This window comes from Coregonus lavaretus (assembly GCF_964263955.1).
Source record: "Coregonus lavaretus genome assembly, chromosome: 4".
NCBI lineage: Eukaryota > Metazoa > Chordata > Actinopteri > Salmoniformes > Salmonidae > Coregonus > Coregonus lavaretus.
This window is the reverse complement of record NC_139991.1, coordinates 31,196,123-31,221,379: the sequence shown is the minus strand read 5'-3', so window position 1 is coordinate 31,221,379 and position 25,257 is coordinate 31,196,123. Positions and strand designations below refer to the sequence as shown.

The following is a 25,257-nucleotide window of genomic DNA, read 5'->3' as shown; positions in this document are numbered from 1 at the left end:
GTATGGCTATGAATACTTTTGCAACGCACTGTAGTTTAAATTCAAAATCCAGTGAAAATATGCTCAAAGTCCATCCTAACCCATCCTCCAAATTAATCCTAGTTAAACATTCATCATAGTGGTTTTTAATGCACTTTCCAGAGCTATGCTGTACAGTGTACATCCTTTAAGAAAGTCAAACTTGTTAAAAGGGAGAGAAGGAGAGCGGGAGAAGGGGGAGATACAGACACAGACTACATCTGTGTGAGAACCAGATGGATGGGCAGACAGACTACCATCCTCCCTCCATCCTACCCTCCTCCCGTCTACCAGGCTAAAGACAAGACAGAGCAAGAACAAACAGCATGGGACATTAGAGGAAGTGAGAATAGAGAGGGAAAACAGAGGGAGAGAGCGAGATCTCCCTTCTCCTCTCCTCTCTCCTTCGCTCCCACGCTCCTAGATTGCTTAGTTCAAACACAACAACGGCAGACATGAAAAAAAGGAAACCCACCACTTCATCCTCGAAGCCTCCGGCCAGCACCAGCGAATAGGAGCCATCATTACTGCGGCCGTGGATACCTCCCACGTGGGGCCTGTGCACTCCCGCTTCACTCACCTTGGAACACAGGAAGGGAGGAGAATATAGGCAGAGATAGGGAGTGAAGAGGAGAGATAGGGAGATAGAATTAACAGGAGTGGGGGAGAGTCAGGATGGGTGATGTGAGATATGGGAGGGATAGAGAAAGAGGGGAGGAATGTGTGATACAGGCTATGTCAACTTAATCCATGTCAGAATATCAGAGTTGATAACTATAAGCCTATAAAGTTAATTGAAAGTAAAAATCTTTTCGGATTCAACATCGTCTTGATTTGAAAATATGACATATTGTTCGAAACATTTTCTCTGTTCTCTCCGAATTTGTGAGAAATCACCTAACTTGTATCACCCTACCTGTTCCTATTGGCTCACCTGAACACGGAACTTCCATGTTGTTCCCACGGGAACCCCAGGTACGGGCCCGTAGTGGTTGGAAGGGACGATGGTACATTCCTTAGTGCGCCCCACACAGGCCATACCCTGTAACATCAGGAGCATGGAATTCAAGGAAAGGACCTATTCATGTATGTTTTAGCTAGCATGTATTCACACGTTGGACCACACACACATTACATAAACAAAGGACTTACTACTAGAAGCTTTAGCTACCATAATACCATAACTCAGACCTGAATAGCATTGTATACATAACAATAATCAATTTTCAGTGCTGGAAATGTTTTTTTATTAAAGCGTTGGACAATTTGATTCATTCTTTAGTCTTTCTTATCTCATAACATTCCCAAACGATAAGACAAATAAAGGAGAAAAAACCAAAACCTCCTTTTAGCACTTTCATGTATATGAATGTATAGAATAGGCTGTTTTCAATTAACATGGGATGCGTTCAAATGGCACCATATTTCCTTTAGGGCACTACTTTTGACCAGAGCCCTATGGACCCTAGTTAAAAGTAGTGCACTAAATAGAGAATAGGGTGTAATTTGGGAAGCATTCATGGTGTATACCGGGAAACAAATGGGGTTATTTTTCCTCTAGTTTGGTTCCTGGAAAAGAACTTTACTCTGCTGAGTCATTTTAAATGGTATTGTTAGCATCGCCTCACAGCTTGAGAGGAGAATTACACACGGCTTAGTCAGAGCAGAAAGGTCTCACTGTGGGCCTGGGCCATGTTCAGTAGGCACCAAACGGAAGAAAACGGGGTCAAAAGTATAGGATTTTGTTCAGTAGAGCTAGGGTTGCAAGATTCGGGGAACTTTCAATAAATTCCCTGAAATCCCAGTTGGAGGATTCCAACCAGGATTTCTGGAAAACAAGGGAATTTATTGAAAGTTCCTGTAATTTTGCAACCCTAATTTGTAGGGCACAACATTGCAAAACATTTTGCAATGGAAAACAAAAATGGAAAAGTCCAGGTGGTCCCTCCCTGTCTGTCCGTTTTCTTCCCATTTGGTCACTACTGTTACCTGCCAATACACTCCTTTAGGAGAACTTAGTGAGGGGATTCAATTAATATGGCCTGGGCAGGCGTGTTTTGCACGGGGTAAAAGTTGATTTAATTAGTTTTGGACACAGGCTGCCTGCCGGGCGTGAGCCAGGTGCCACGTTCAAAGCCCAGGGCGAAGTCAGCTCAAAAACAAAAGTGACGTAATTAAGGAGTAACCCAGGTGATGAGGGTATGCAACAATACACCCGCCACGCTGACACTCAACACGGGGGCCCCTCAGGGCTGCGTGCTTAGTCCCCTCCTGTACTCCCTGTTCACCCATGACTGCGCGGCCGCGCACGACTCCAACACCATCATAAAGTTTGCCGACAACTCGACGGTGGTAGGCCTAATCACCGACGACAATGAGACAGCCTATAGGGAGGAGGTCTGAGACCTGGCAGTGTGGTGCCAGGACAACAACCTCTCACTCAACGTCAGTAAGACAAAAGAGCTGATTGTGGACTACAGGAAACTGAGGGCCGAGCACGCCCTCATTCACATCGACTGGGCTGCATTGGAGCGGGTCGAGAGCTTCAAGGGCCCCTCAGGAGGCTGAAAAGTTCTACAGCGGCACCATCGAGAGCATCTTGATTGGCTGCATCACCACTTGGTATGGCAACTGCTTGGCATCTGACAGCAAGGCGCTACAGAGGGTAGTGTGTACGGCCCAGTACATTTCTCGGGACGAGCTCCCTGCCCTCCAGGACCTCTATACCAGGCGGTGTCAGAGGAAGGCCCAACATTTTTTCAAAGACTCCAGCTAACCAAGCCACAGACTGTTCTCTCTGCTACCTGACGGCAAGTGGTACCAATGCATCAAGTCTGGAACCAACAGGAGGACCCTGAACAGATTCTACCCCCAAGCCATAAGACTTTTAAACAAGACTGCTAAATAGCTAATCAAATGGCTACCCGGACTACCTGCATTGACCCTTTTTTACACAAGCTCTCTTGCACTGACTATGCACACACAATGGACTCTACCCACACACTCATAAATGCTTACATTGACATCCCAACACACACACACACACTACATACACCCACACACGCATAAAAGGCACACGCATGCATACTGACGCCACACACACACACTTACCACATACGCTGCTGCTACTGTCTATTATCTATCCTGTTGCCTAGTCACTTTACCCCTACCTACAGTGCCTTCAGAAAGTATTTTGTGTCACTGGCCTACACACAATACCCAATTATGTTGAATTATGTTTTCAGATATTTTTACAAATTCATTAAAAATGAAAAGCTGAAAAGTATTCAACCCCTTTGTTATGCCAAGCCTAAAAGTTCAGGAGTAAAAAAAATTGCTTAACAAGTCACATAAGTAGTTGCATGGACTTACTCTGTTTACAATAATAAAGTCAAAAAAAAATTGAATGACTACCTCATCTCTGTACCCCACACATACAATTATCTGTAAGGTCCCTCAGTGGGGCAGTGAATAAGAACACTGATTCAACCACAAAAGATCAGGGAGGTTTTCCAATGCCTCGCAAAGGGCACCAATTGGTAGGAAAACATGCATCCTGTTTGCAATAACTCTGCAAGTAAAACTGCCCAACAAATTGCGAAGAAATGAACTTTATATCCTGAAAACAAAGTGTTACATTTGGAGCAAATCCAACACAACACAACACATCAATGAAAACCACTTCATATTTTCAAGCATGGTGGTGGCTGCATCATCTTATGGGTATGCTTGTCGTCGGCAAGGACTAGGGAGTTTATTAGGATAAAAAGAAACGGAATAGAGCTAAACACAGGCAAAATCAGTCTGCTTTCCAACAGACACTGGTAGACAAATTCACCTTTCAGCAGGACAATAACCTAAAACACAAGGCCAAATATACACTGGAGTTGCTTACTAGTCCTGAGTGGCCTAGTTACAGTTTTGATTTAAAATCAGCTTGAAAATCTATAGTAAGACTTGACAGAGCTTGAAGAATTTAAAAAATAATAATGTGCAAATATTGTATAATCCAGGTGTGGAAAGCTCGTAAGAGACTTACCCAGAAAGACTCAAAGCTATAATCGCGGCCAAAGGTGATTCTAACATGTCTTGACTCAGGGTTATGAATTAGATAAACTCAGCAAAAAAAGAAACGTCCTCTCACTGTCAACTGCGTTTATTTTCAGCAAACTTAACATGTGTAAATATTTGTATGAACATAACAAGATTCAACAACTGAGACATGAACTGAACAAGTTCCACAGACATGTGACTAACAGAAATGGAATAATGTGTCCCTGAACAAAAGTAACAGTCAGTATCTGGTGTGGCCACCAGCTGCATTAAGTACTGCAGTGCATCTCATCTTCATGGACTGCACCAGATTTGCCAGTTCTTGCTGTGAGATGTTACCCCACTCTTCCACCAAGGCACCTGCAAGTTCCCAGACATTTCTGGGGGGGAATGGCCCTAGCCCTCACCCTCCGATCCAACAGGTCCCAGACGTGCTCAATGGGATTGAGATCCGGGCTCTTCGCTGGCCATGGCAGAACACTGACATTCCTGTCTTGCAGGAAGTCACGCACAGAACGAGCAGTATGGCTGGTGGTATTGTCATGCTGGAGGGTCATGTCAGGATGAGCCTGCAGGAAGGGTACCACATGAGGGAGGAGGATGTCTTCCCTGTAACGCACAGCGTTGAGATTGCCTGCAATGACAACAAGCTCAGTCCAATGATGCTGTGACACACCACCCCAGACCATGACAGACCCTCCACCTCCGAATCGATCCCGCTCCAGAGTACAGGCCTCGGTGTAACGCTCATTCTTTCGACAATAAATGTGAATCCGACATTCACCCCTGGTGAGACAAAACCTTGACTCGTCAGTGAAGAGCACTTTTTGCCAGTCCTGTCTGGTCCAGCGACAGTGGGTTTGTGCCCATAGGTGACGTTGTTGCCGGTGATGTCTAGTGAGGACCTGCCTTACAACAGGCCTACAAGCCCTCAGTCCAGCCTCTCTCAGCCTATTGCGGACAGTCTGAGCACTGATGGAGGGATTGTGCGTTCGTGGTGTAACTCAGGCAGTTGTTGTTGCCATCCTGTACCTGTCCCACAGGTGTGATGTTCGGATGTACCGATCCTGTGCAGGTGTTGTTACACGTGGTCTGTCACTGCGAGGACGATCAGCTGTCCGTCCTGTCTCCCTGTAGCGCTATCTTAGGCATCTCACAGTACGGACATTGCAATTTATTGCCCTGGCCACATCTGCAGTCCTCATGCCTCCTTGCAGAATGCCTAAGGCACGTTCACGCAGATGAGCAGGGACCCTGGGCATCTTTCTTTTGGTGTTTTTCAGAGTCAGTAGAAAGGCCTTTTTAGTGTTCTAAGTTTTCATAACTGTGACCTTAATTGCCTACCGTCTTGAAGCTGTTAGTGTCTTAACGACCGTTTCACAGGTGCATGTTCATTAATTGTTTATGGTTCAACGAACAAGCATGGGAAACAGTGTTTTAACCCTTTACAATGAAGATCTGAAGTTATTTGGATTTTTACAAATTATCTTTGAAAGACAGGGTCCTGAAAAATGTTAATTTTTTTGCTGAGTTTATTTCTGTATTTCATTTTCAATAAATTTGGTACAAATTATAAAAACATGTTTTCACTGTCATTATGGGGTATTGTGTGTAGATGGGTGAGAAAAACAATATTTAATACATTTTCAATTCAGGCTGTAACATCAAAATGTGGAATTAGTCAAGGGGTATGAATAGTTTCTGAAGGCACTGTATATGTACAGTACATAGCTACCTCAATTACCTCGTACCCCTGCACATCGACTCGGTACTGGTACTCCCTGTATATAGCCATGTTATTTTTAATCATTATTTTTATTCATTATTCACTGTGTATTTAGTCCTTGTGTCACTATTTCAATTATTTATTGTATTTTTTAAAATCTTACCTTTAACTCTGCATTGTTGGAAAAGGACCCAATTTGATTAGATTTGATTTAATGAGAAGGATTCTGTGTTTTCACATGCAAAAGTGATTGCTATTGCTAAAAAGTTGGACGATGCACCATGCTGCTTTGTTGACGACATGACCGAGTGGCGAAGATTACTGTTCGATTTCAGAAGGGGTCTCCTCCCTCACTGCTTTTGCCCGTTCACGTCATGGGCCATAGACCGGTGCCCCGAGGCACAGCATAATCTAATCCACCCAGTCACTCTGCTACAAAGCTGTGAAGACATCTACTTTGTATTGCTAATACTGTGACTCAACAGGCCGATGGCTCAGTTTACTCAGCTAGCCTGGGCTTCTGTTAGCAGCACAAGGCGCTAGACAATGACGGTGCTGTCTGCCTGCCCATGTGTGTGAGTGTGTGTGTGGGTGGGTGGGTGTGTGTGTCTCGTTCACTCATTCGGCTGCCAAAAACCAAGGGGGTCCTACTTCTGAGTGTCACATAACATGAGTGCAGCATTAACATACGTGCTCCAGTCCAGGTCAAGATATCGCCTCTTTCTTCAGTTAAATATACAATGAGTCAAATTGGAATTGACCCCAACCCCCTGGTGTAACCCTTGTTCTTAGTGTTGTAGACTCTGGCCATGTCCGAATACCCGTACTTGCATTCTAAATAGTAGGCATTTTGGGTATGCAAAAAATAAAAATGTAGTATGCTTTAAATGCCAGGATGTCATACTAATTTCGGCTTTTCATCTAGTAGAATTTGCTGCACACTATTGAGGAATAGAATCGTCTTTCAAGACCGACGTGTATTTGATAACAGCTGATAATCAGCTGAGGGGACACGCCGTACCAAAATGAACAAATGGCATGAATCAACGCAATTGCACATTAGATGAGCCTAGTATGCTGATATTTGTTGTTTACTGCATTCATTTTTACTAAACAGTAATTCCAAAATAATATTTTGATTAGTACACAGTATGCAGTTTAAGTAGGTAGTAGGCAAGCCAGATTTCGGACACAGCCCTCACCTTGCCTCCATCCCTTTGACTCTGTTTGGGCTGAGGGGTTAATGTAGTTAGTGCTGGGTTAGTATTATAGACCCAGTCTGTCTCACCTTGCCCCAGTCTCTCTGACTCTCTGTATGGGCTGATGGCATCTTGGCTTTCTTCTTACTGGCCTTCAGCTTCTCTCCAGCCTTCACAACCTCGCTGGTGTCATTCTTACAGGTGGGACAGTACCTGCCAAGTAAAACCGACAAGAGCCAAAACTCAGTCACTTACTGGAGTAGGTTCACTACCCTCTCATAGCATGATCAACATAGGGAGACAATATAGGGGGCGTGTTGTGTTTGATGGACAGAAGAGAAACTACTACTGGTACTATACTTTTGGTGTCAGTGTCTCTTCTAACTTAGAAACCTTTGATACCCACCATCAAATCTGGCACTAAATAAAAAAGATATATACACAATTCTGAAAACAGATTCATATGGCTAAAGCCATTTCTCAGTCATCACTAACATGCAAAAATGACTAACCGTCACAATGTATGTTTGTTCATTATTAGAATCAATGGATCACGTTGTACTTGCTCCACCAGCCATTAGTGCACAGGTCTATGGGTCTGTCTCAGTCTACATCCCAAATGACACCCTATTCCCTACATAGAGCACTACTGTACTTTTGACCAGGGCCCATAGTAGTGCACTGTATAGGGAATAGGGTGCCATTTGGGATGCTCCCTACAGTATGTGTGAGTGAGTGTAGCGCCCCCAGATGGTGGGAGTGCATAGCCAAGCTCACCAGTCCTCGTCATCTGGTATAGTGGAGAGCGGTGGGTTGAGGCAGTAGATATGGAAGGCCATGTTACATTCGTCACACAGCAGCTGCATGTGGGCGTCCTGCTTCCCTCCGCACACACAGCACGAGCAGAACCTGCACTCAGAGTCAGGGTCCGCCTTGCAGTGCTTACACTCCGGCCCGCTCTTCCCTGGATCCATCCCGGCGTGTGTAGAGTACATACACACACAGACACGTGAAAACATACACACCCACCCACAGACAAATACATATGCAAACGATTGGCGCACACACAGGCAAACAAAAACACATTACAAAAACCCATGCACACACACACCCAAACCACAAACACACATACTGATGGCAATAAACCATGTGACATTTTAAATTGTGCAATTTTGCAATGGCCATTTTCGATTGGACATTTTATCATTGAGGCTACTTGATGAAAACAATTCAGAGTGAATTCTCCATAGTACCCCCTTAACCCTATCCTAGCCCTGACTGGCTGGTCTGAAGAGTGCAGTATTGAGGCGTACGTTTGAACTGGCCATCTGCAGCAGACAGTGAGGGTGCTCCAGTCTTCTCTATCTGATAGATCTCATCCAGAAACAACAGCTTACAGTCTGGGATGACGTCTCCTGGTCCTCTGGTGGGGGGAACATAACAGAAGAGAAGACACAGACGAGGTTCACAATACAACCAATAAGTATCCTATAGCCCTTACCCATAGGCTTACATATGATTATATGAAACACTAGTAAAATTAACCTCTTCTTTGCCTTTTCAATGGTGTCGGATCTCCTCTCTAATTCTGCACTTCACACCAGAATATGAAGATTCACAACAATACCTGTAGACATAAATATACCTTTTATATACACTGGGTTTATACACCACAGCTCTAGTCTCTTACCCCAGTAGGATCTTGATGCGGACCTCCTTGTTGGTTCTGGAGATCTCATTGAGCACAGTGATCTCAGCGTCGAACCAGAACCCCCTCTCCTCTGGCATATCGACGTTGTAGTTCACCATGACAACCAGGCCTACCATGAGCTGGTCCCACCGGAGCAGAGTCCGAGCCCGCGGCCTCACGTTACCGCCACACATCGCCACCACGCCGTTCTCAGGGTAACTAGGGAGAGGAGAGAGAATGATCTTCGTCATCATTATAAACATCACATCAAATAACAATTTCACCTAATGAATTCATAATGTAATAAAGTATGATATCCAGGTGTGTAAAACTCCAAACTAGTTATTCTCAAAAGGAATACTGAACTGCTTAGCAGTTTCACTTACAGTTATACCTGTTAGTTATAGATGTGGCAAGCTGAGTAGAAAAACTGCTAGGACAGGTTAAAAAAAGAAAGAGACAGCCAGACAAGTGAAATTGGAATTTCACACACGCAAGCACAAAACCTCAGCGACAAATCAGTATAATATGCACTGTGGACTGGGACTAATGCAACAGGCTTAGAAAGGGTTTCAAAAGTCTGTATCTCCATAAGAACAGACAGCGAGTAAATGAAATGTACTGTCTCTGTATACGTTTCAAATACATCCCATCCCCCGGTCTGGAAAAAAGGCAACTAAGGTGGCTATATGTGTGACTGTAACTCATCATTCAAAGTCAGGTAGTCCTGAAGAAGGTTTAGAAGGTTAAGAGTTATCCTTCAAAAGAATGTCCGATATACAAAACCAGTAGTGGTGGTCAGCCCTGGAGAGGTTAAACAATAAGGTGATTGACTATTTCAAAGGGACGGTGAATGCTGGAGACTAGCTCACATACCAAGGCCTGCTTTAGGCAATGCTTTCATCACAATCCACCCCACACAAGCATGTACTCTCTGCAGTGTCACAAATCACAGAGCTCTCCTCTCATGCATCACTACATTGAAGCATCAACACAATTTAAGTGACAAGCACACTAGACACATCTTTATCTTTCATAAACTGCTGAGTAGTTTGTGTTATTTTCCATTAATATTCCGAACACATCCATCCTAGAAATGTGACAGTGGTAGTGTCCTATCTGAGGAGGCTGACTGGTTATTTTAACAAATATTTTTTGATGGATGATACAAGATACATCGGGTTCACATACATTAGCATGGGGAAGAGGCTCAGTAGCCGCTGGCTGTCCTGTGAAGCTACTAGCTACAGTCGTACGTCTCCAATTTCTCCTGTCTGTGATCTTCCTTCTAGTGTCCTTCACATTCTCTCTCCTCTCCCTGCATGTGCTCCGTGCACACTCAAGTTCATGTTCCGAATTTGAAATCATGGTTCCACACACACACACACACACCCCCTACCTCTATAGCTCCAGGGCTGACGCTGTACACAGAGGGAGAGATGATGACCAGCATATGGTTCACAACAATATCCTCTACGTGTGTGTGCGTGCGCTTAGGTGCCTGTGTACGTGCATACAGTTGGTGCCTGTGTATGTGCATACAAGAACACAAACACATAGTACTCATGTTTATCCTATAGGCTATCAGTGCATGTGATTATGTATTTTATGAGAATTCATTTTACAATTCAGTTTATCTGTATCAGTAGCTTCTAGGTGTGTAGGTGAGTAGATAGAGTAGTAACACTAGCAAAGAAAGCTTGAGCACAGTGATAGCTCCGAGATGTTGGTGTGCTGGGACACTGTGTGAGGGTAGCAGGCTAGAGGCATGGATTTCCTTTTTTGGGTGGAGGGGATTACAGAGGCCCCGCAAGGGGAGAACAGAACAGAAGTCAGTGCCTAGCACACGGTGGTCCTGTGGCAAAGGAGAGACGGGAACAACACAGTGGAAGAGAGTAGACCCCGGGCCGGTCCCGCCATGGCCACACAGACCCTCATACCATACTGTACTGTACACAGCACCTGGGAAGACCAGGAAACTAGAAGGGGTTCTAGAATGGAATTTAGAATCTGGGTTTTAGAATCTGGAATTTAGAATCTAAAATCTGGAATCTACAATTTAGAATCTGCCAATTAGAATCTAGAATATGGACTCTGGAATTTAGAGTGTTAACTTGGGAGACTATGAAACCATTTGTGATCATCATATGTAGATAACCAAACAGAGCACCTATACTGCATGTAGAGGAGGTATGTGAAAAATAATATTTCTCCTTAGATCAAATGAAGCACCGCCATGGCTGTCAGATAAGCAGCATGGTTTGATAGGGTGTCTGGGATTCAGATGAGGACAGACACACACCAACGCAGAGGAGTCTGGCTGATCTGAGATTAGTGTAATTACTCCATGATGACATCACAGGGGCAAAATGATCACATTCTGTTATTCTCCCTGTTAATTTGTAATAGAAGATTTAAACGGAAACCTTGGGTTTTTTAAAGTTCTGTTTAATCAAATTTAATCAGAAAACAAGAGGGAGGGTAAGTAAGTGAAGTGCATGGAGAGGACAGACAGTGGGTGTCTGGAGGAGTAGCTTACTAGTACTGGAGGTGAGTAGGCAATCCTGGAGCTATGAGCTATTCAAACAATAAGGGTTGCTTAGTGTGTTTAAACGGTATTAGTTTATAACTCAATGGAACTGCAGGCCTTTTGATCTCAGTCACCCATCAGCAATTGTGGAATACACTGAATGAAAATACACTGAAATCGACCTCTTACATTTAAGTACCAGGTCTAATTAATACAGCTAAATTACAGAGCAGAAATATGGAGACAGTGGGAGCTTCACTAGTACAGTAACTGCCACAATTGCAAAATAGCATGACCTTTGCAGCGTGCAATAATACATTCCTTCTGGTCTTTTAACCATATAATCTGATAATTGCCTTATTTATAATTGTTATTTCTTTGCTTGGATGGATGTACATGCATCGGTTGGGCCAAAAGCTAGACCCACCATAAGTCAGATATGTTATAATGGAAAAACTGGCCAAAAGAATGCAGAGGATTCTCCATCTTGGAGGCAACGGTTTTGAGCCTCATTCATTAAGATTTCTTAGAGATTAGTCCAAGACTTAGAAGTGAAACAGGTGGTTTCAGTTCTGACAAGCTGTTTTTCTGCCTCAAATTATACAGCAGGCAGGCGAGCCTTGGAAAGCCTTGCCTAACCACAACACACACAAAGGAGAACACAGAGTGAGAGAGCGAGCGAGAGAGAGAAACAAAAGCTGCTTGGCTTGGGGTCATTTGAAATATACGAAAATATTTGAAATATGTTATTTCCCATCATCATACTGAAATATGGCCAATAGCTAGAACAGGGGTGTCAAACTCATTCCATGGAGGGCCGAGTGTCTGCTGGTAGTTGGTTTCTCCTTTCAATTTGTGTCCAATTAAGACCTATACAACCAAGTGAGGGGAGTTCCTAACTAATCAGTCACCTTAATTCATCAATCATGTACAAGGGAGGAGCAAAAACCTGCAGACACTCGGCCTTCGGTGGAATGAGTTTGATACATGTGGGCTAGAGAGATTGGTAGCCACAGCAGTGGTGCAAGTGGTTCACTATGCACCTCACTCGCAATTAGAATGGGGAGGGGGGTTAGCGTAACGCTCCCGAGAACTCCGCGGTTACCATGGAAACGGCTCCTTTGAATTCATTTCCCAGAAAAAGATGACTCCAAATTCTATCTAGCAGCTTCTCCCCACCACCTCTATCCTACTTTCCCTTATAAGCTGCAGGCAGACAGGCAGGCAGAATCAGGGGCTGCGGTTTTAAACTAGCTGCCCCAACCCACCCGCTTTCCTTTCCCTCTGAACCAAAGGGTTGTGGGTTCACACTCCCAACAGGGGGACTTTCACCATCCAGCAGGATGTAGGGTGATTTCTGATTAATTGTTTGAGTAAAGGAACAAAACTAAATGTATATTAATACGTTGCAGATGTTAACTACTTTGCAAAACTGTATATGTTGTCCCAGTTTTGGTTATAAACACCAACTACTGACAATGTTGCTTTCAGCGAGGCCATGGAAGTTATGTAAATATGGTAAAAATGAGATTCAACATCGCAGATTACCAACTGACTTGTCTACTGTATTAAATCTGGTTCTTATGTTATTACTCCAGGTGGCTAGCCATTGTCAAAGAGGGTTATCTGTCTGTCCTAAAACATACATACTCCATCTTAACGCAAAGCTCACTGGTCTACAGACAATTATTTTTGGGGGGGGATGGATATCTGAGACAGGAAATAACTCTGTTGCCTTTTGACCTGCCTTTGACCTGCCTTTGACCTGCCTTTGACTCACTGGCCAGTGCCCTACCAGGCCAGTAAGGAAAACAGTTAATGCTGCTGTTTCATTACTGCCTGAGCTTTAGTTTCCTGGGTCAAAGGTTACTGAGGGAGTGGCTGGCACTTCTGGTGCGGCACTACATAAAAGGGGTATTATGTTAGATATACCACCACTTATATTGCATGCAATCTCACCTCCTCTGTACTTACTGGTGCGGCACTACATACTGTAAGGGGATACCAAAGCACTTCTACGGCCAAATATATGGCATGTAATGGTATCTCCTAACCTCCCCCTGAACTCCCCAGCAACCCCAGTCTACACAGCTCTGACTCACAGTGAGCTCCAAACGTATTGGGACAGTGACCAATTTTTTGTTGTTTTCGCTCTGTACTCCAGCACTTTGGATTTGAAATGATACATTGACTATTGGGTTAAAGTGCAGACAGTCAGCTTTAATTTGAGGGTATTTTCATCCATATCAGGTGAACCTTTTATAAATTACAGCACTTTTTGTACCTAGTCCCCCCATTTTAGGGGACCAAAAGTATTGGGACAAATTCACTTGTGTATTAAAGTAGTCAAAAGTTTAGTATTTGGTTCCATATTTCTAGCATGCAATGACTACATCAAGCTTGTGACTCTACAAATTTGTTGGATGCATTTTCTGTTTGTTTTGGTTGCGTTTCAGATTATTTTGTGCCCAATAGAAATGAATGGTAAATAATGTAGTGTCATTTTGGAGTCACTTTTATTGTAAATAAGAATAGAATATGTTTCTAAACACTTCTACATTAATGTGGATGCTACCATGATTACGGATAGTCCTGAATGAATTGTGAATAATGACGAGTGAGAAAGTTAGATGCACAAATATCATACCGCCAAGACACGCTAACCTCTTACCATTACAATAATAGGGGAGGTTAGCATTTTGTGGGGGGTATGATATTTGTGCGTCTGTAACTTTCTCAGGATTATCCGTAATCATGTTAGCATCCACATTAATGTAGAAGTGTTTAGAAACATATCGTATTCTTATTTACAATAAAAGTGACTCAACATTTATATTGGGCACAAAATAATCTGAATCAACCAAAAGAAACATCAAATGCTTCCAACAAATTTGTAGAGTCACAAGCTTAATGTAGTCATTGCATGCTATGAATATGGTACCAAACACTACACTTAAAATGTGTGTGTGGGGGGGGGCTAAGTACAAAAAGTTATGTAATTTCTAAATGGTTCACCCAATATGGATGAAAATACCCTCAAATTAAAGCTGACAGTCTGCACTTTAACCTCAGTCATTGTATCATTTCAAATCCAAAGTGCTGTAGTACAGAGCAAAAACCACAAAAAAGGTGTCACTCTCCCAATACCTTTGGAGCTCACTGTACCTGGTAGGATTCATCACAACATACTGTACTCCTACTTACCAACAAAAAGTAGGTGACCCATTCCAAAACAGTAGGACCTACTGTACCACGCCTTAAAGAAACCAAATGGCAGGGAATTAAGGAAAGCAAACCTGGGTGGGTGAAACTATCAATTGTAGATGACCCCCTCCCCCAAAAAGGGGAAAATAAATCCAAAATAGGGTTCCTAAGTGGGAATACCGACAAGACAAGACATGCTGCCTTTTAACTCAGGTGCACCAACTTACTCGTCATATTTGATATGGTACGTGACGTCCTCCTTCTCTTGGTCTGTGGCTGTAGAGTCTGTTTGAGAGGTGGAGGACCCAGCCCCTGGCCCACTGTCCAAGTTTAACACAGAATAATTATTTCCATTATTATTGTCCGTGGAAGAGGAGGGGTGGCTTTGGCCTTGGCCCGGCTCTGTCTCCAGCTTGCCATTAGTCCTTTTGCTAGGCCTGCCAACCTTCCCCACTGTAGGAGCTTTGCTGTTGCTGTTCTGACCCTTTGGGGTGCATGTCACGTTGTCGATGCAGGCTTCAAACCAGGCACCGATGCTTATGTCTCTGCAGTCCACCAACTCATTTATCTGGGAGATAAGAAAAATAAAATAGTTTAGCTTTTAAATATTCATAAAATAATACACATAATATTATTTTATATAATTTTAAGAGTACATCTGGCTTCAGTATTGATGAAAGCAGGTGTCTGGATAATTAAATGTATTTTGCATCAAAGAAAAATGACAGACATATGGGACATTTCAAAAAGAAGTTAAGAAATAGACCTCTGTAAGTACTTCTAAAATACCCATAAAAAATGCTTTTACTGTTGTTGACAAACATTTGTTTACATTGCAATACAAAGTAGCTGAAAAAAAACGTCAGTGGAGCACTGGAAGCAACAAAACGAGAAATACTATTTAGTGTGTGCCCCGTGTAGCTCAGTTGGTAGAGCATGGCGCTTGCAACGGCAGGGTTGTGTGTTCGATTCCCACGGGGGGCCAGTATAAAAATGTATAACTGTAAGTCGCTCTGGATAAGAGCGTCTGCTAAATGACTAAAATGTAAAATGTAGTGTGAAATTGTGTTAGCTAAACACCATTAACTAGGCTATAAATGCTCCAACTAGCCTCTGTTTATTTAAAGGCCCAGTACAGTCAAATATATATTTCCACATTATGAGGTTGGAATAATAATTATGATAATGCCCTTTTAGTGTATGAGCTGTTTGAAAAGACCGGGTGAAATGTCTGCCTGTTTTGGTGGGAAATCACCAGGCGGTAAAAATTAGTTAATAGACCAATAAGAAAGAGAGTTCCAAACCTCTCTGCCAATAACAGCTAGTTTTCAGTTTTCCCCTCCCTACTCAGACCACTCCTAGCAAACTTCCTGCTTGAGAAATGTATCTTTGCTAAGAAGCTATTTTTGTTTCTTTTTGACCATTTGAATTGAAAACAATCACAGAAAGGTACTTACATTTTTACATTTTAGTCATTTAGCAGACGCTCTTATCCAGAGCGACTTACAGTTAGTGCATACATTTTCATACTGGCCCCCCGTGGGAAATGAACCCACAACCCTGGCGTTGCAAGCGCCATGCTCTACCAACTGAGCTACAGGGGACTACTTAATTGTTACCCAGAAATTACTTGACATTGAGATAAAAACGGCTGCATTTGACCTTTTATGGTTGAAGAAGAGCAAAGCACACATAACTGAGACAGGGAGGGGCAAGGCCAAACTCAGGCTGTCTGAGGCCTGGACCTAGCAATGTTTAGATTAGAATGTGTATCATCATGGCTACAGAAATTGAGATTTTCAGAAGCAATGAGCTCTATATCCTTTGTTTAAGATAATGGTTGCAGGTTCAGAGTATTATTGATACCGAGTGCCACTATTTTTTTGTGAGACTTATAGGTTAAGTTTTAAAAGTATTCTCAAACCCAGTAGTTAGTCTGTGGCCCAGTGGATGTCTCTGTCAATTAGCAGTCCTTGTGGACCTGTGGAGATGACACTGCTTTCACTATCTGTCTCCCCTGGAGCTTATGACATAACCACATGAAACAGCAGTCTGAATGAAGCATCAGAATGATTCTCATCCAGATTTAATGTGAGGAACAAACCACGATTCTCCAGACTGTGGGTTTGCGTTTGCGCTCCCCCCCCCCCTCTCTTCCCCCTCCCTCTCCCCTCTCTCTCGATCTATCTGTCCTCAGTTTGTGTTATGATTCATAACATAGTTAGCTAATAGAGTTAGCCACTCAGGATAATATCACTGTTCTGGAATGTTCATCAGTTCTGGAGAGTTCGTCAGTGAGTGTTTGTGGACAGAGGCTGAGGGGGGAAAGTAGCAACATCATAGTAAGGCAGCCTTTTGGTCAACAGTACAGAATATTTTAGCTTTGGGACACAACATCGGGAGTCTTTGTATTGGTTGGACTCGCTGAGTTGTGCATCTTTCTGGTGGCGACGGAAAATAACCATACCACAATATAGCCGGCTTCACCAAAAAACTTTTCCTGTCAACGAAAGCATTTGTATAATCTCTAGGAACTCTACTTACCAGACGTAAAGTGAAATGTGTCCCTCGCTATCAAATAAACATCTGAATCCAACGTTTGTCCAAATCGCACCATATTCCTGCAGTGTAAACAGTGGTAGATTTAGTTTTTTTGGTGAAGCCAGCTATATTATGGTATGGTTATTTTCCGTCGCCACCCACCAGAACGATTTACAACTCAGGGAGTCCAGCCAATACACAGACTCCAGATGTTTTGTCCCAAAGCTAAGAATCTATCAGAGTGCATACATTTTTGGTACGTGTATGTGTGATCCCTGCATAAATTTAACCCACACCTGAGTCACACAGGGCCAGTCATCTCCTTGATGGTAGATGGCTAGCACTAGCTTTTCATTGAGCCAAGAGACTGTTACTGTCCATGTTCCAGCAAATATCATTTACTGCCACTGTGGTTCACTAGCAGCAGGCCAGCATGCCTTTTCTCAGGGCTAAGCTCTGCGTATAGTGTGTCTCTTGGCTTGGGTCTGCTTGGCATCCTTAGCCCCAGCTCCCCTGCAGCTTGGCTATGGTGTTAACTGTTAAGTGGATATCAAAACGTGTCAGCCTTGCCACTTACTGTAACTGAGAATAAAAAAAGAAATACATTCCTAGCAACCATTTGTTGCATTGCAATAAAGTTTTCCAATTCAAATGTCTGATTCATTAGGGAGATGAAATGTGTAGCAAAATGGTTACCATGAGGTGAAAGTTCAGAGCTCCAGTTCAGACATAATTCAACAGGGAAATGTACATAAAGGGTCCGTATTCAAAACTCTTCTCAGAGTAGGAGTGCTGACGTAGGAACAAGTCCCCCCTGTCCATATCGTATTCATTATGATCGAAAAGGCTAAACTGATCCTATATCAGCACTCTTACTCCGAGATGCTTTGTGAATACGGGCCCAGAAGAATAACAACCTCCACTGAATGTCTGTTAGCATCACCCTGGAGTAGAGACACCGGATCAGGTCTGCCATGCATGTTACAGAGCGTTTCCCTGACGACTGACACTAAAAGGAGATGTCACCTCCAGTGAGGGATCTGACCAGGGTGATAGGGAGAAGAGAGGTGAAGGGTAACATGACAGTGCCAGACACACATACACACAAAAAACACAACACAAGATAGCCAGCCAGCCAGAAAGCCAGCCAGCCAGACAAGGCCAGACTGGCACCCACACCACTGGACCTACTACAGTAGCGAAACACTCCAGAGCCCTTTGTCTGTATCCACTGGTCACTATTGCGATTGAACACAGAATGCTGAGGGAGTGAGAGGCAGATGCCAATTCAAACTTGTTTGTTTGCATGTGGGTCCTAAAACCACAACAATGCAAAGAAGAGGTAGTGTGCCAGTGCCATCAAGGAAACGAATGACGAAACAAACATCAGTATCTCCTAAATTGTGAAACTAACCAAGCTGGAGTAGAGGACAGAAAGTAGGGTTTTGAAACCTTTCAAGACACAAGTATACTTTGGGGAGAGCTGTATCCTTAGGGGTCGCTTAGCTGGTTCATATCCTGCTCAAAGGACCATTATTGAATGAACGTAATATAATATTTTAATATTCTATATTATATTATCTCACAGCCTTTCATACACAACCCACAACAAATGATCCAACATGAGAGAAAATGGTACCACACACCAGCAAGTTCTTTCTCTCACCTTGAACACCCCAATGCCGGGGTCTATGAGGAAGAGATGTGTAGAGGTTGATGGCTGGTTGTCGAGCTTCTCCAGCGGTGCAGGTGGACTAGAAGACTTGGCCTTGTTGTTATTGGGATCACTGGTGTTACTGGTTTTGGTACTGGTTGTACTGGTGTTGGTGGTGGTTGTGTTGTTGTTGTTGTTGACTGTGGTGAGGGTAGGGATGGGTTTGGGGTCCACTGTGGTAGGCTTGGCTGGGGAGGGGGTGGTAGCTGCACCAGCTGTGGTGTTGGGGGTGGTGGGGGGCAGAGCTGTACTACTGGGCATGGCGTCACACTCCTTAGGGGTGACAGGGGGTGCGTTGGGCAGGACGAGGGGGTTGTCGGGAGCATCCCCTGCCTGAGAACGGATTAGCAGCTGGACGATGTCGTTCAGCCCCACGTTGTAGTCATACAGTGTGTGGCCATCTTCCATCTGAAAAATATTGACACGCAAATTGATCTGTTAGTTAGGCAAACATTTTTTCTCTGTTTTTCTTGAGGTGGGTAAAACAGCTGTGTGATAGTCAAACAGCGTATGGCCATCTTGAGTCTGAAAAATAACACACACACACACACACACACTGATCTGTTAGGCAGCCATTTTGGTCTATTTTTCTTTCTCTTCTCAGGCACTGGCAGACATCTGCGCAATATTAAATGAACAGCATAGCGTCGCCGTCGGAAGCGTATATCAAGCCGGAGCTGGTTGTCAAGGGCAAACAAAGAGCTCGGCAAAAATACAGAATTCCACGGCTCTTCAAAAGGGTTCTGAATAAAAGCTATGAGACCTGAACAAAGAAAATCTACATTACTACACCTCCAGGCCAAATCAGTGTCTCTGCACCACCTGTCCTGTACCAGCCAGGTTTCTTTCTATTCTGTCCATGGGCCAAATGTCCTAGTTGTTATGACACTTGGCTAAGGCTATCCCTTTACAATGCTACCTAATTATGATTCAACATTCCATGGTATGACAGTTTACCAGAGGGAATCGTTTTACACTGGGGGCAGCACCTCTCATAATGAAATAACATGAAATAGGCTAATGTATCTTTGTTGTGATAACAAGAACAATAACCTCCCAATAAGAGATAACATAATAGTGAATCTGGGAATAGCCTATGCTGTAGACTGAGAAAAAAAAATAAACATCCATTCCTGAAGTCAGTGGAACAAATGGACACAAATCTCTGCCTTCCACCGCGTTTTTCCTCAAATAAATAAATAAAATAATACATCTGAGAGGGGACACACACACACACTACGTAAGTCGCTATGGCAACCAATAAATAAGCCCCCCCCCCCCACCACCACCCCTCCATACTCTCAATATCGACAAACTCTCCCCCTCACCCACAATCTCGTTCTCTTTCTTTGCCCCCCTCTTTCAGATGGTGGTGTTGCGCATTTCGCAGTCATTGGTTTGTGTCAGAAAATGGCTCCACTTCTGAGAGCGAGAGACTCCTCACATAAAGAAACATTGTGTCTCTGGATGCCTCATTACTTGCTATTTGTGTTTAAGTTACTGTATCTCTTATTATAAGCTACTTCCATGAAAATGTTATGGTATAATGGTAAGCAAACTAGTTGTGTACCAATGGATCTATGTAGCTTCGTCTCATCAGAGCAGAAGCGAGCGAGGTAGCCAGCGACCAGACCATTTCCCATCCTCCATTGTGTTGGAGAAATAAGCATGGCCACTCGCTCCTCTCCTCCGTTACTTATTGAGGCAGGAAAGGAGAAATGAGAGAGGAGAGGAGCTCCAGACTGGCTTATGACAGAGAGCGCAATCTCACCTCCTCTAGTCTCCCTTATTTAATAGTCTCATGAAATTTTGATCAGAGCAGCCGCCTTTGCTCGCCACAAACACTATGGTCACCTGTCCGTATGTGTGTGTGTCTGTCTGTTTGCCTGCCGTGTGGAGTAAACAGCATAGCATAGAAATATAATTACTACCCATCACAGAACATTGACTTGAATGGGAATGTCTGTTCTAGTAATTATATTTCTATGGTGGACTAGACACCATCATGGAGAAAGGGACACCAGGCAGGCTGCGGCACACTGACTAGAATTAATCTATTGTGTCATGAAAAGGCAATTTTTTGTCATGCATGGTATTTGATGGGGAATATTTGATCTATTACGCGCATTTGCTTACATTATTAAAAACTATGGAGGCCTTGACAGCAGAAAGTTCTCAGAAACCTGCAACCACATTTGCCACATTGTCTTTAGACATGTCTCGTTTTATTGTCTGACACCTCACCCCCTGATACTGAGTTTGTAGGAAGACAGGATTAGGAAGAATACTTTGTTGTTGCTAGGGCAAGTTCAGGGTCAGGGGTAAACATCACGCTATGGGAAGGGAGTGCTAGTATAAAAAGCAGAGATTGTTTTAGACACTTTGCAGAACTTTTGAAGAGCTACATTTAGCTGTTGTCTCTGTATTAACTTCTGTCTGCAATTGCATTACTAAAGGTTTTTACATATATTTGGAAGTCGTTGTCTGTGTCATTTTCTTATCTAAAGTCAGCACTGTGCAAAGAATCATCAACATTTTGGCGAGCTTGCCAGGAGTGAGTGACCACCCGCGGTTGGAGTGAGCGTCGACCCACTATGCCGCGCAACTAATTACTTAAAAGGTAAGCAGACACCTGTTATATCTAAAGTCTGTAATTTGAACAAAACACTGTGGTTGATTACTCATTCTGACACGTAAGTGGCACCTCACTCACAGTATGCTGTTCATTTAAGAGACGAAACCTACATTGTGGTATATATTGATTTATTACTGAATTATTAATTGCCAAACCTGTTGGAAACTGACACAGACCACCTAGGTGATAGTTAGAAATTCCTAGGTGTGAATATGTATATGTTGACTTGGTGATAGGATTTAGGGCAAATCCAAGTATAAAGCCAATGGTTATATGATTGAAGGCCTGTAATTGTGTACTCCGGAGTGATAGGATAGTAAATGAGAAGTTTGTCCTGGTTATTGATTGTGGGACAGTAAACGAGAAGTTTGTCCCTGTGTAATACTTATTGAATGTATTGTGTTAACCTTTAACATGACTATTGATTAATGGCTGGATGGTGGGCTGAAAACTCTGGGTTATCTAGACACCTGTTTGAAGAAAGGGTGTTTTCATTTGTAGAGTGGACTTTTAGTAACAACGGACACCAGGCTAAATGTGCCGCATTAGATCTTGATCTATATGCTAACGCGGTCATTGAAACTAACGACTTTAGGTATAGATTGTCCTTGTCTGTGTTGAGTGGAACCTCTTTTGAAACTGTTTTGGGACCATTTCCAAATGAGAATTTGCCTGAAGAAGTTAGAATAATAATTCAGACTAAACCTATTACTTCCACAGGGAACCTATTACTTCCCCAGTCCCTGTGTTTGTTGAGCCTTTTACCTTAGCCTGGCTGGCTAACGGCTGTAATTCTGTTAAATTATCTGTTCACTTAGACTGCATTCAGTTTCAAGTAATTTACCACCTTGTTTGTATGGGGATGGTGAGACATAAAACATTATACTGGTGTGTACACCATATTTCCACCTCACTGTTTTCTTACCCCAAACTATTAATAGAGGTAGTAGTAGGTTGATAGCGTTAGGCACCCACTGATATAGGAAATACATTTGCATTTTAGCCCACATTACACGTAGGACGACCCCAATACAAACTAGCAATCATGGCAGACAACTCAACAGTGAAGCCTGTTACCCCTGTTGAGTATTTAACCCAACAATATCCAGCCCTCCAGAGAGATATCATATGGATATTTAAGAAATGGCATGAATGGACAATTAGTCACCACTTACACACATTGCAATGGATTTTATTGATATGACTGAAAGAAAGGAGAGAAACCGTTATTGTTTAGTAATAATTGACCGATTCACAAGATGGGTAGAGGCTACTACCCACTGTGATGCTAAAACAGTAGCTAAAATTCTGGTAAGGGAAATATTCCCTAGATTCAGAATCCCAGAAACCTTGTCTGCAGACAATGGCACCCATTTCACTGGAGATGTCATAGCCCAAATTGTCCTTATGCTGGGGATAGATCAGAAATGTGTCTGTATCTATCACCCACAAAGCAATGGGGTTACTGAAAGAGCCAACCAGACCCTCAAAGGAGGACTGGCAAAGGCCTGCCACTCGACAGGTAAAACCTGGGTAGAGTGCGTATCTCTGGTGCTGATGAAAATGCGAAGCAGCCCCAACAGAGGCACTGGGTATAGCCCTCATGAGATGTTAACAGGCCGTCCCATGAATGTCCCATCTCATAGGCCCATGACTGACAGACTGACCTGACTAGACTGGAAGATGACCTGTTAGGATAATTGAAGGAACTAACCTCTACTGTCAGGTCTCTATTCTCACTCTAGGAAAGCCCAGGAGGTGCCAGACAGAGAGGACAGAGACAAAATCCCTATCCAAATCGGTGACTGGGTGAAACTAGCGAAAATGGAATCAGCCAAAATGGATGGGACCATACCAAGTGATTCAGGCAACCCCGACGGCTGTCAGGGTAACCGAGAGACATGGATGGCATCACCTGTCCCACTGCCAGAAGATGGAGAACCATCCGCCAAAAGAGTGAAAGGAGACCAGAACCGGCAATCTGATCTAGACCTCGCGATCCTATATGACCACCACGGAAACAGAATGAGAAAATACCGTGAGCCACCCCCACTGGGCCATGAATGTGCTGTGTTATTTTTTATAATCTGTACTCTGCTTGCTTCCTCAGTATCGGGGGTGGAGATACAGAACAACCAGATGAAGTCAATCAATACCTGGGTTAATATACTGTAGGGCCTGGGTAGGAGGGCAACACCAAATGGGTCCAGAATAATGATGTTCCCAAAACCTTCTTCAGCGGGTGAGCTATTTGGTACTATGGGAAAACCTCTATCAGAGGACGATATTACATGTGGATATCTCCACTTTATGCGACAAGATAAAGTTAACAAAGGACAAGGCATATTTTTATATATTGCCACTGATACAGATAGAGAGTCTCCCTAGGATAGTTGCTCCGTTACTAACAATGTACAAGTCCCACGCATTAAAGCTGATAACAAAACTAGGTATGAGGAATCTAAATTTCGGCCAACCAGGGGAAATGGGAGGGGTAAGACAGCAGCCACATATACAGTCTCTCAGACAGCAGAGTGCCCTTACCCCCCAAAACACCAAAATGGGCCACTCATTTGGGTAGAGGGACTATAGAACCTGTGGTGACGGGGATAGTACCAGCACATAGTCCACCACTATGCATCTGTAACCAAGGGAATGTCCCTATAGGAAAGTCACATAATTGTTTAAACTATGCAGGACTCCCAGATGAGACAATCAGACACAAAATGACTGAGTGGCATATCTTACAATTTGGTCAGCAGATTACTGGCATTAATATGTCTGTCAGAATGGGAATGGGGATTCCCCATGGCCACATGTGGAGGTAATGGATACCTCCAGCTTCCACTTAACTGGCAGGGGTGTTGTTATCTGGGAGAAACTATGCTCCCCATTACCTCAATCCCCCTTCATGACATGCTAGAAGCCAGAGGAAATATGACTAAAAGGACCAGAGCTAAAAGAAGTGTTCCTGATAATGATAAAGCTCATGGCCATGTTCTTAAACCGGGGGAGATTGTGGGAATGACACTGTTCCCAGGGGTTGGTGTTGCTATCCTGTCCAAATGGGTAAATAACATGACCTATTCTCTGCAAGTACATATGAATTTGACTGTTAAAAGGTGTCACCCAACTCTCCCTTGATGTTCAGAACTTAAAAGCTGTGGTAGCTCGGCAGGAAATGGCTTTAGACTATCTCTTGGCATACCACGGGGGATACTGCTCAGCATTGGGGCTAACCGTTAGTGGACAGTGTGTAATACTACTCCCTGATTCATCTGACAACATGACTGAAATCCTTAATGAAATAAGCAATTTGGCTGATACATTAGCACCAAGCAAAAATGATTGGTTCTCTTCCTGGTTGACTTCCACCTTTGGGGAATGGGGAACCAAACTGCTCACCTGGCTGTTACCAATCCTTCTGCCCCTGTTTTTACTCCTTATTGGTGTTTGTGTTTTGTGTTGTATGGGGAAATGTATAATTAACAAATTTGTCCCTGGCCTTATGGTCTTCCACATAGTAATTCAACTCAACCTGTTGATCTATGCTGAGACCTCTGGGCTGTTTTGGTCCCTTCTGCCCACATCTATGGGGACTCGGATTAATGGTTATCCCAGACCTGCTGTTTTCAACTCTCGCTCTCTACTGCACCTGCTATTTGAACCTCTAAATGCCCGGCTATGAAAAGCCAAGTGACATTTACTCCTGATCTACTGACCTGTTGCAACCTCTACAACGACTGTGATTATTATTTGACCCTGCTGGTCATCTATGAACGTTTGAACATCTTGGAGAAAAATCTGGCCTTAATGGCCATGTACTGTTTAAATCTCCACCCGGCACAGCCAGAAAGAGCCTGGTTCCTCTCTAGGTTTCTTCCTAGGTTTCTGCCTTTCTAGGGAGTTTTCCCTAGCCACCATGCTTCTACATCGCTTGCGGTTTG

The 25,257-nt window shown here is 43.4% G+C and overlaps 1 protein-coding gene across 1 annotated transcript in view; it reads right to left on the bottom strand.

Moving 5' to 3' along the window:
* uhrf2 (ubiquitin like with PHD and ring finger domains 2) overlaps positions 1–25,257 on the bottom strand; it is a 59,227-nt gene that overhangs the window by 16,732 nt on the left and 17,238 nt on the right. Inside the window, exons 2-9 of the mRNA XM_084160374.1 lie at positions 18,628–19,083; positions 14,648–14,988; positions 8,687–8,905; positions 8,310–8,419; positions 7,774–7,960; positions 7,086–7,209; positions 953–1,060; positions 494–598 (exon numbers count right to left, since the gene is read on the bottom strand). Of these exons, the coding sequence (XP_084016500.1) occupies positions 494–598; positions 953–1,060; positions 7,086–7,209; positions 7,774–7,960; positions 8,310–8,419; positions 8,687–8,905; positions 14,648–14,988; positions 18,628–19,083 (1,650 nt within the window). The remainder of the gene's footprint in view (positions 1–493; positions 599–952; positions 1,061–7,085; positions 7,210–7,773; positions 7,961–8,309; positions 8,420–8,686; positions 8,906–14,647; positions 14,989–18,627; positions 19,084–25,257) is intronic.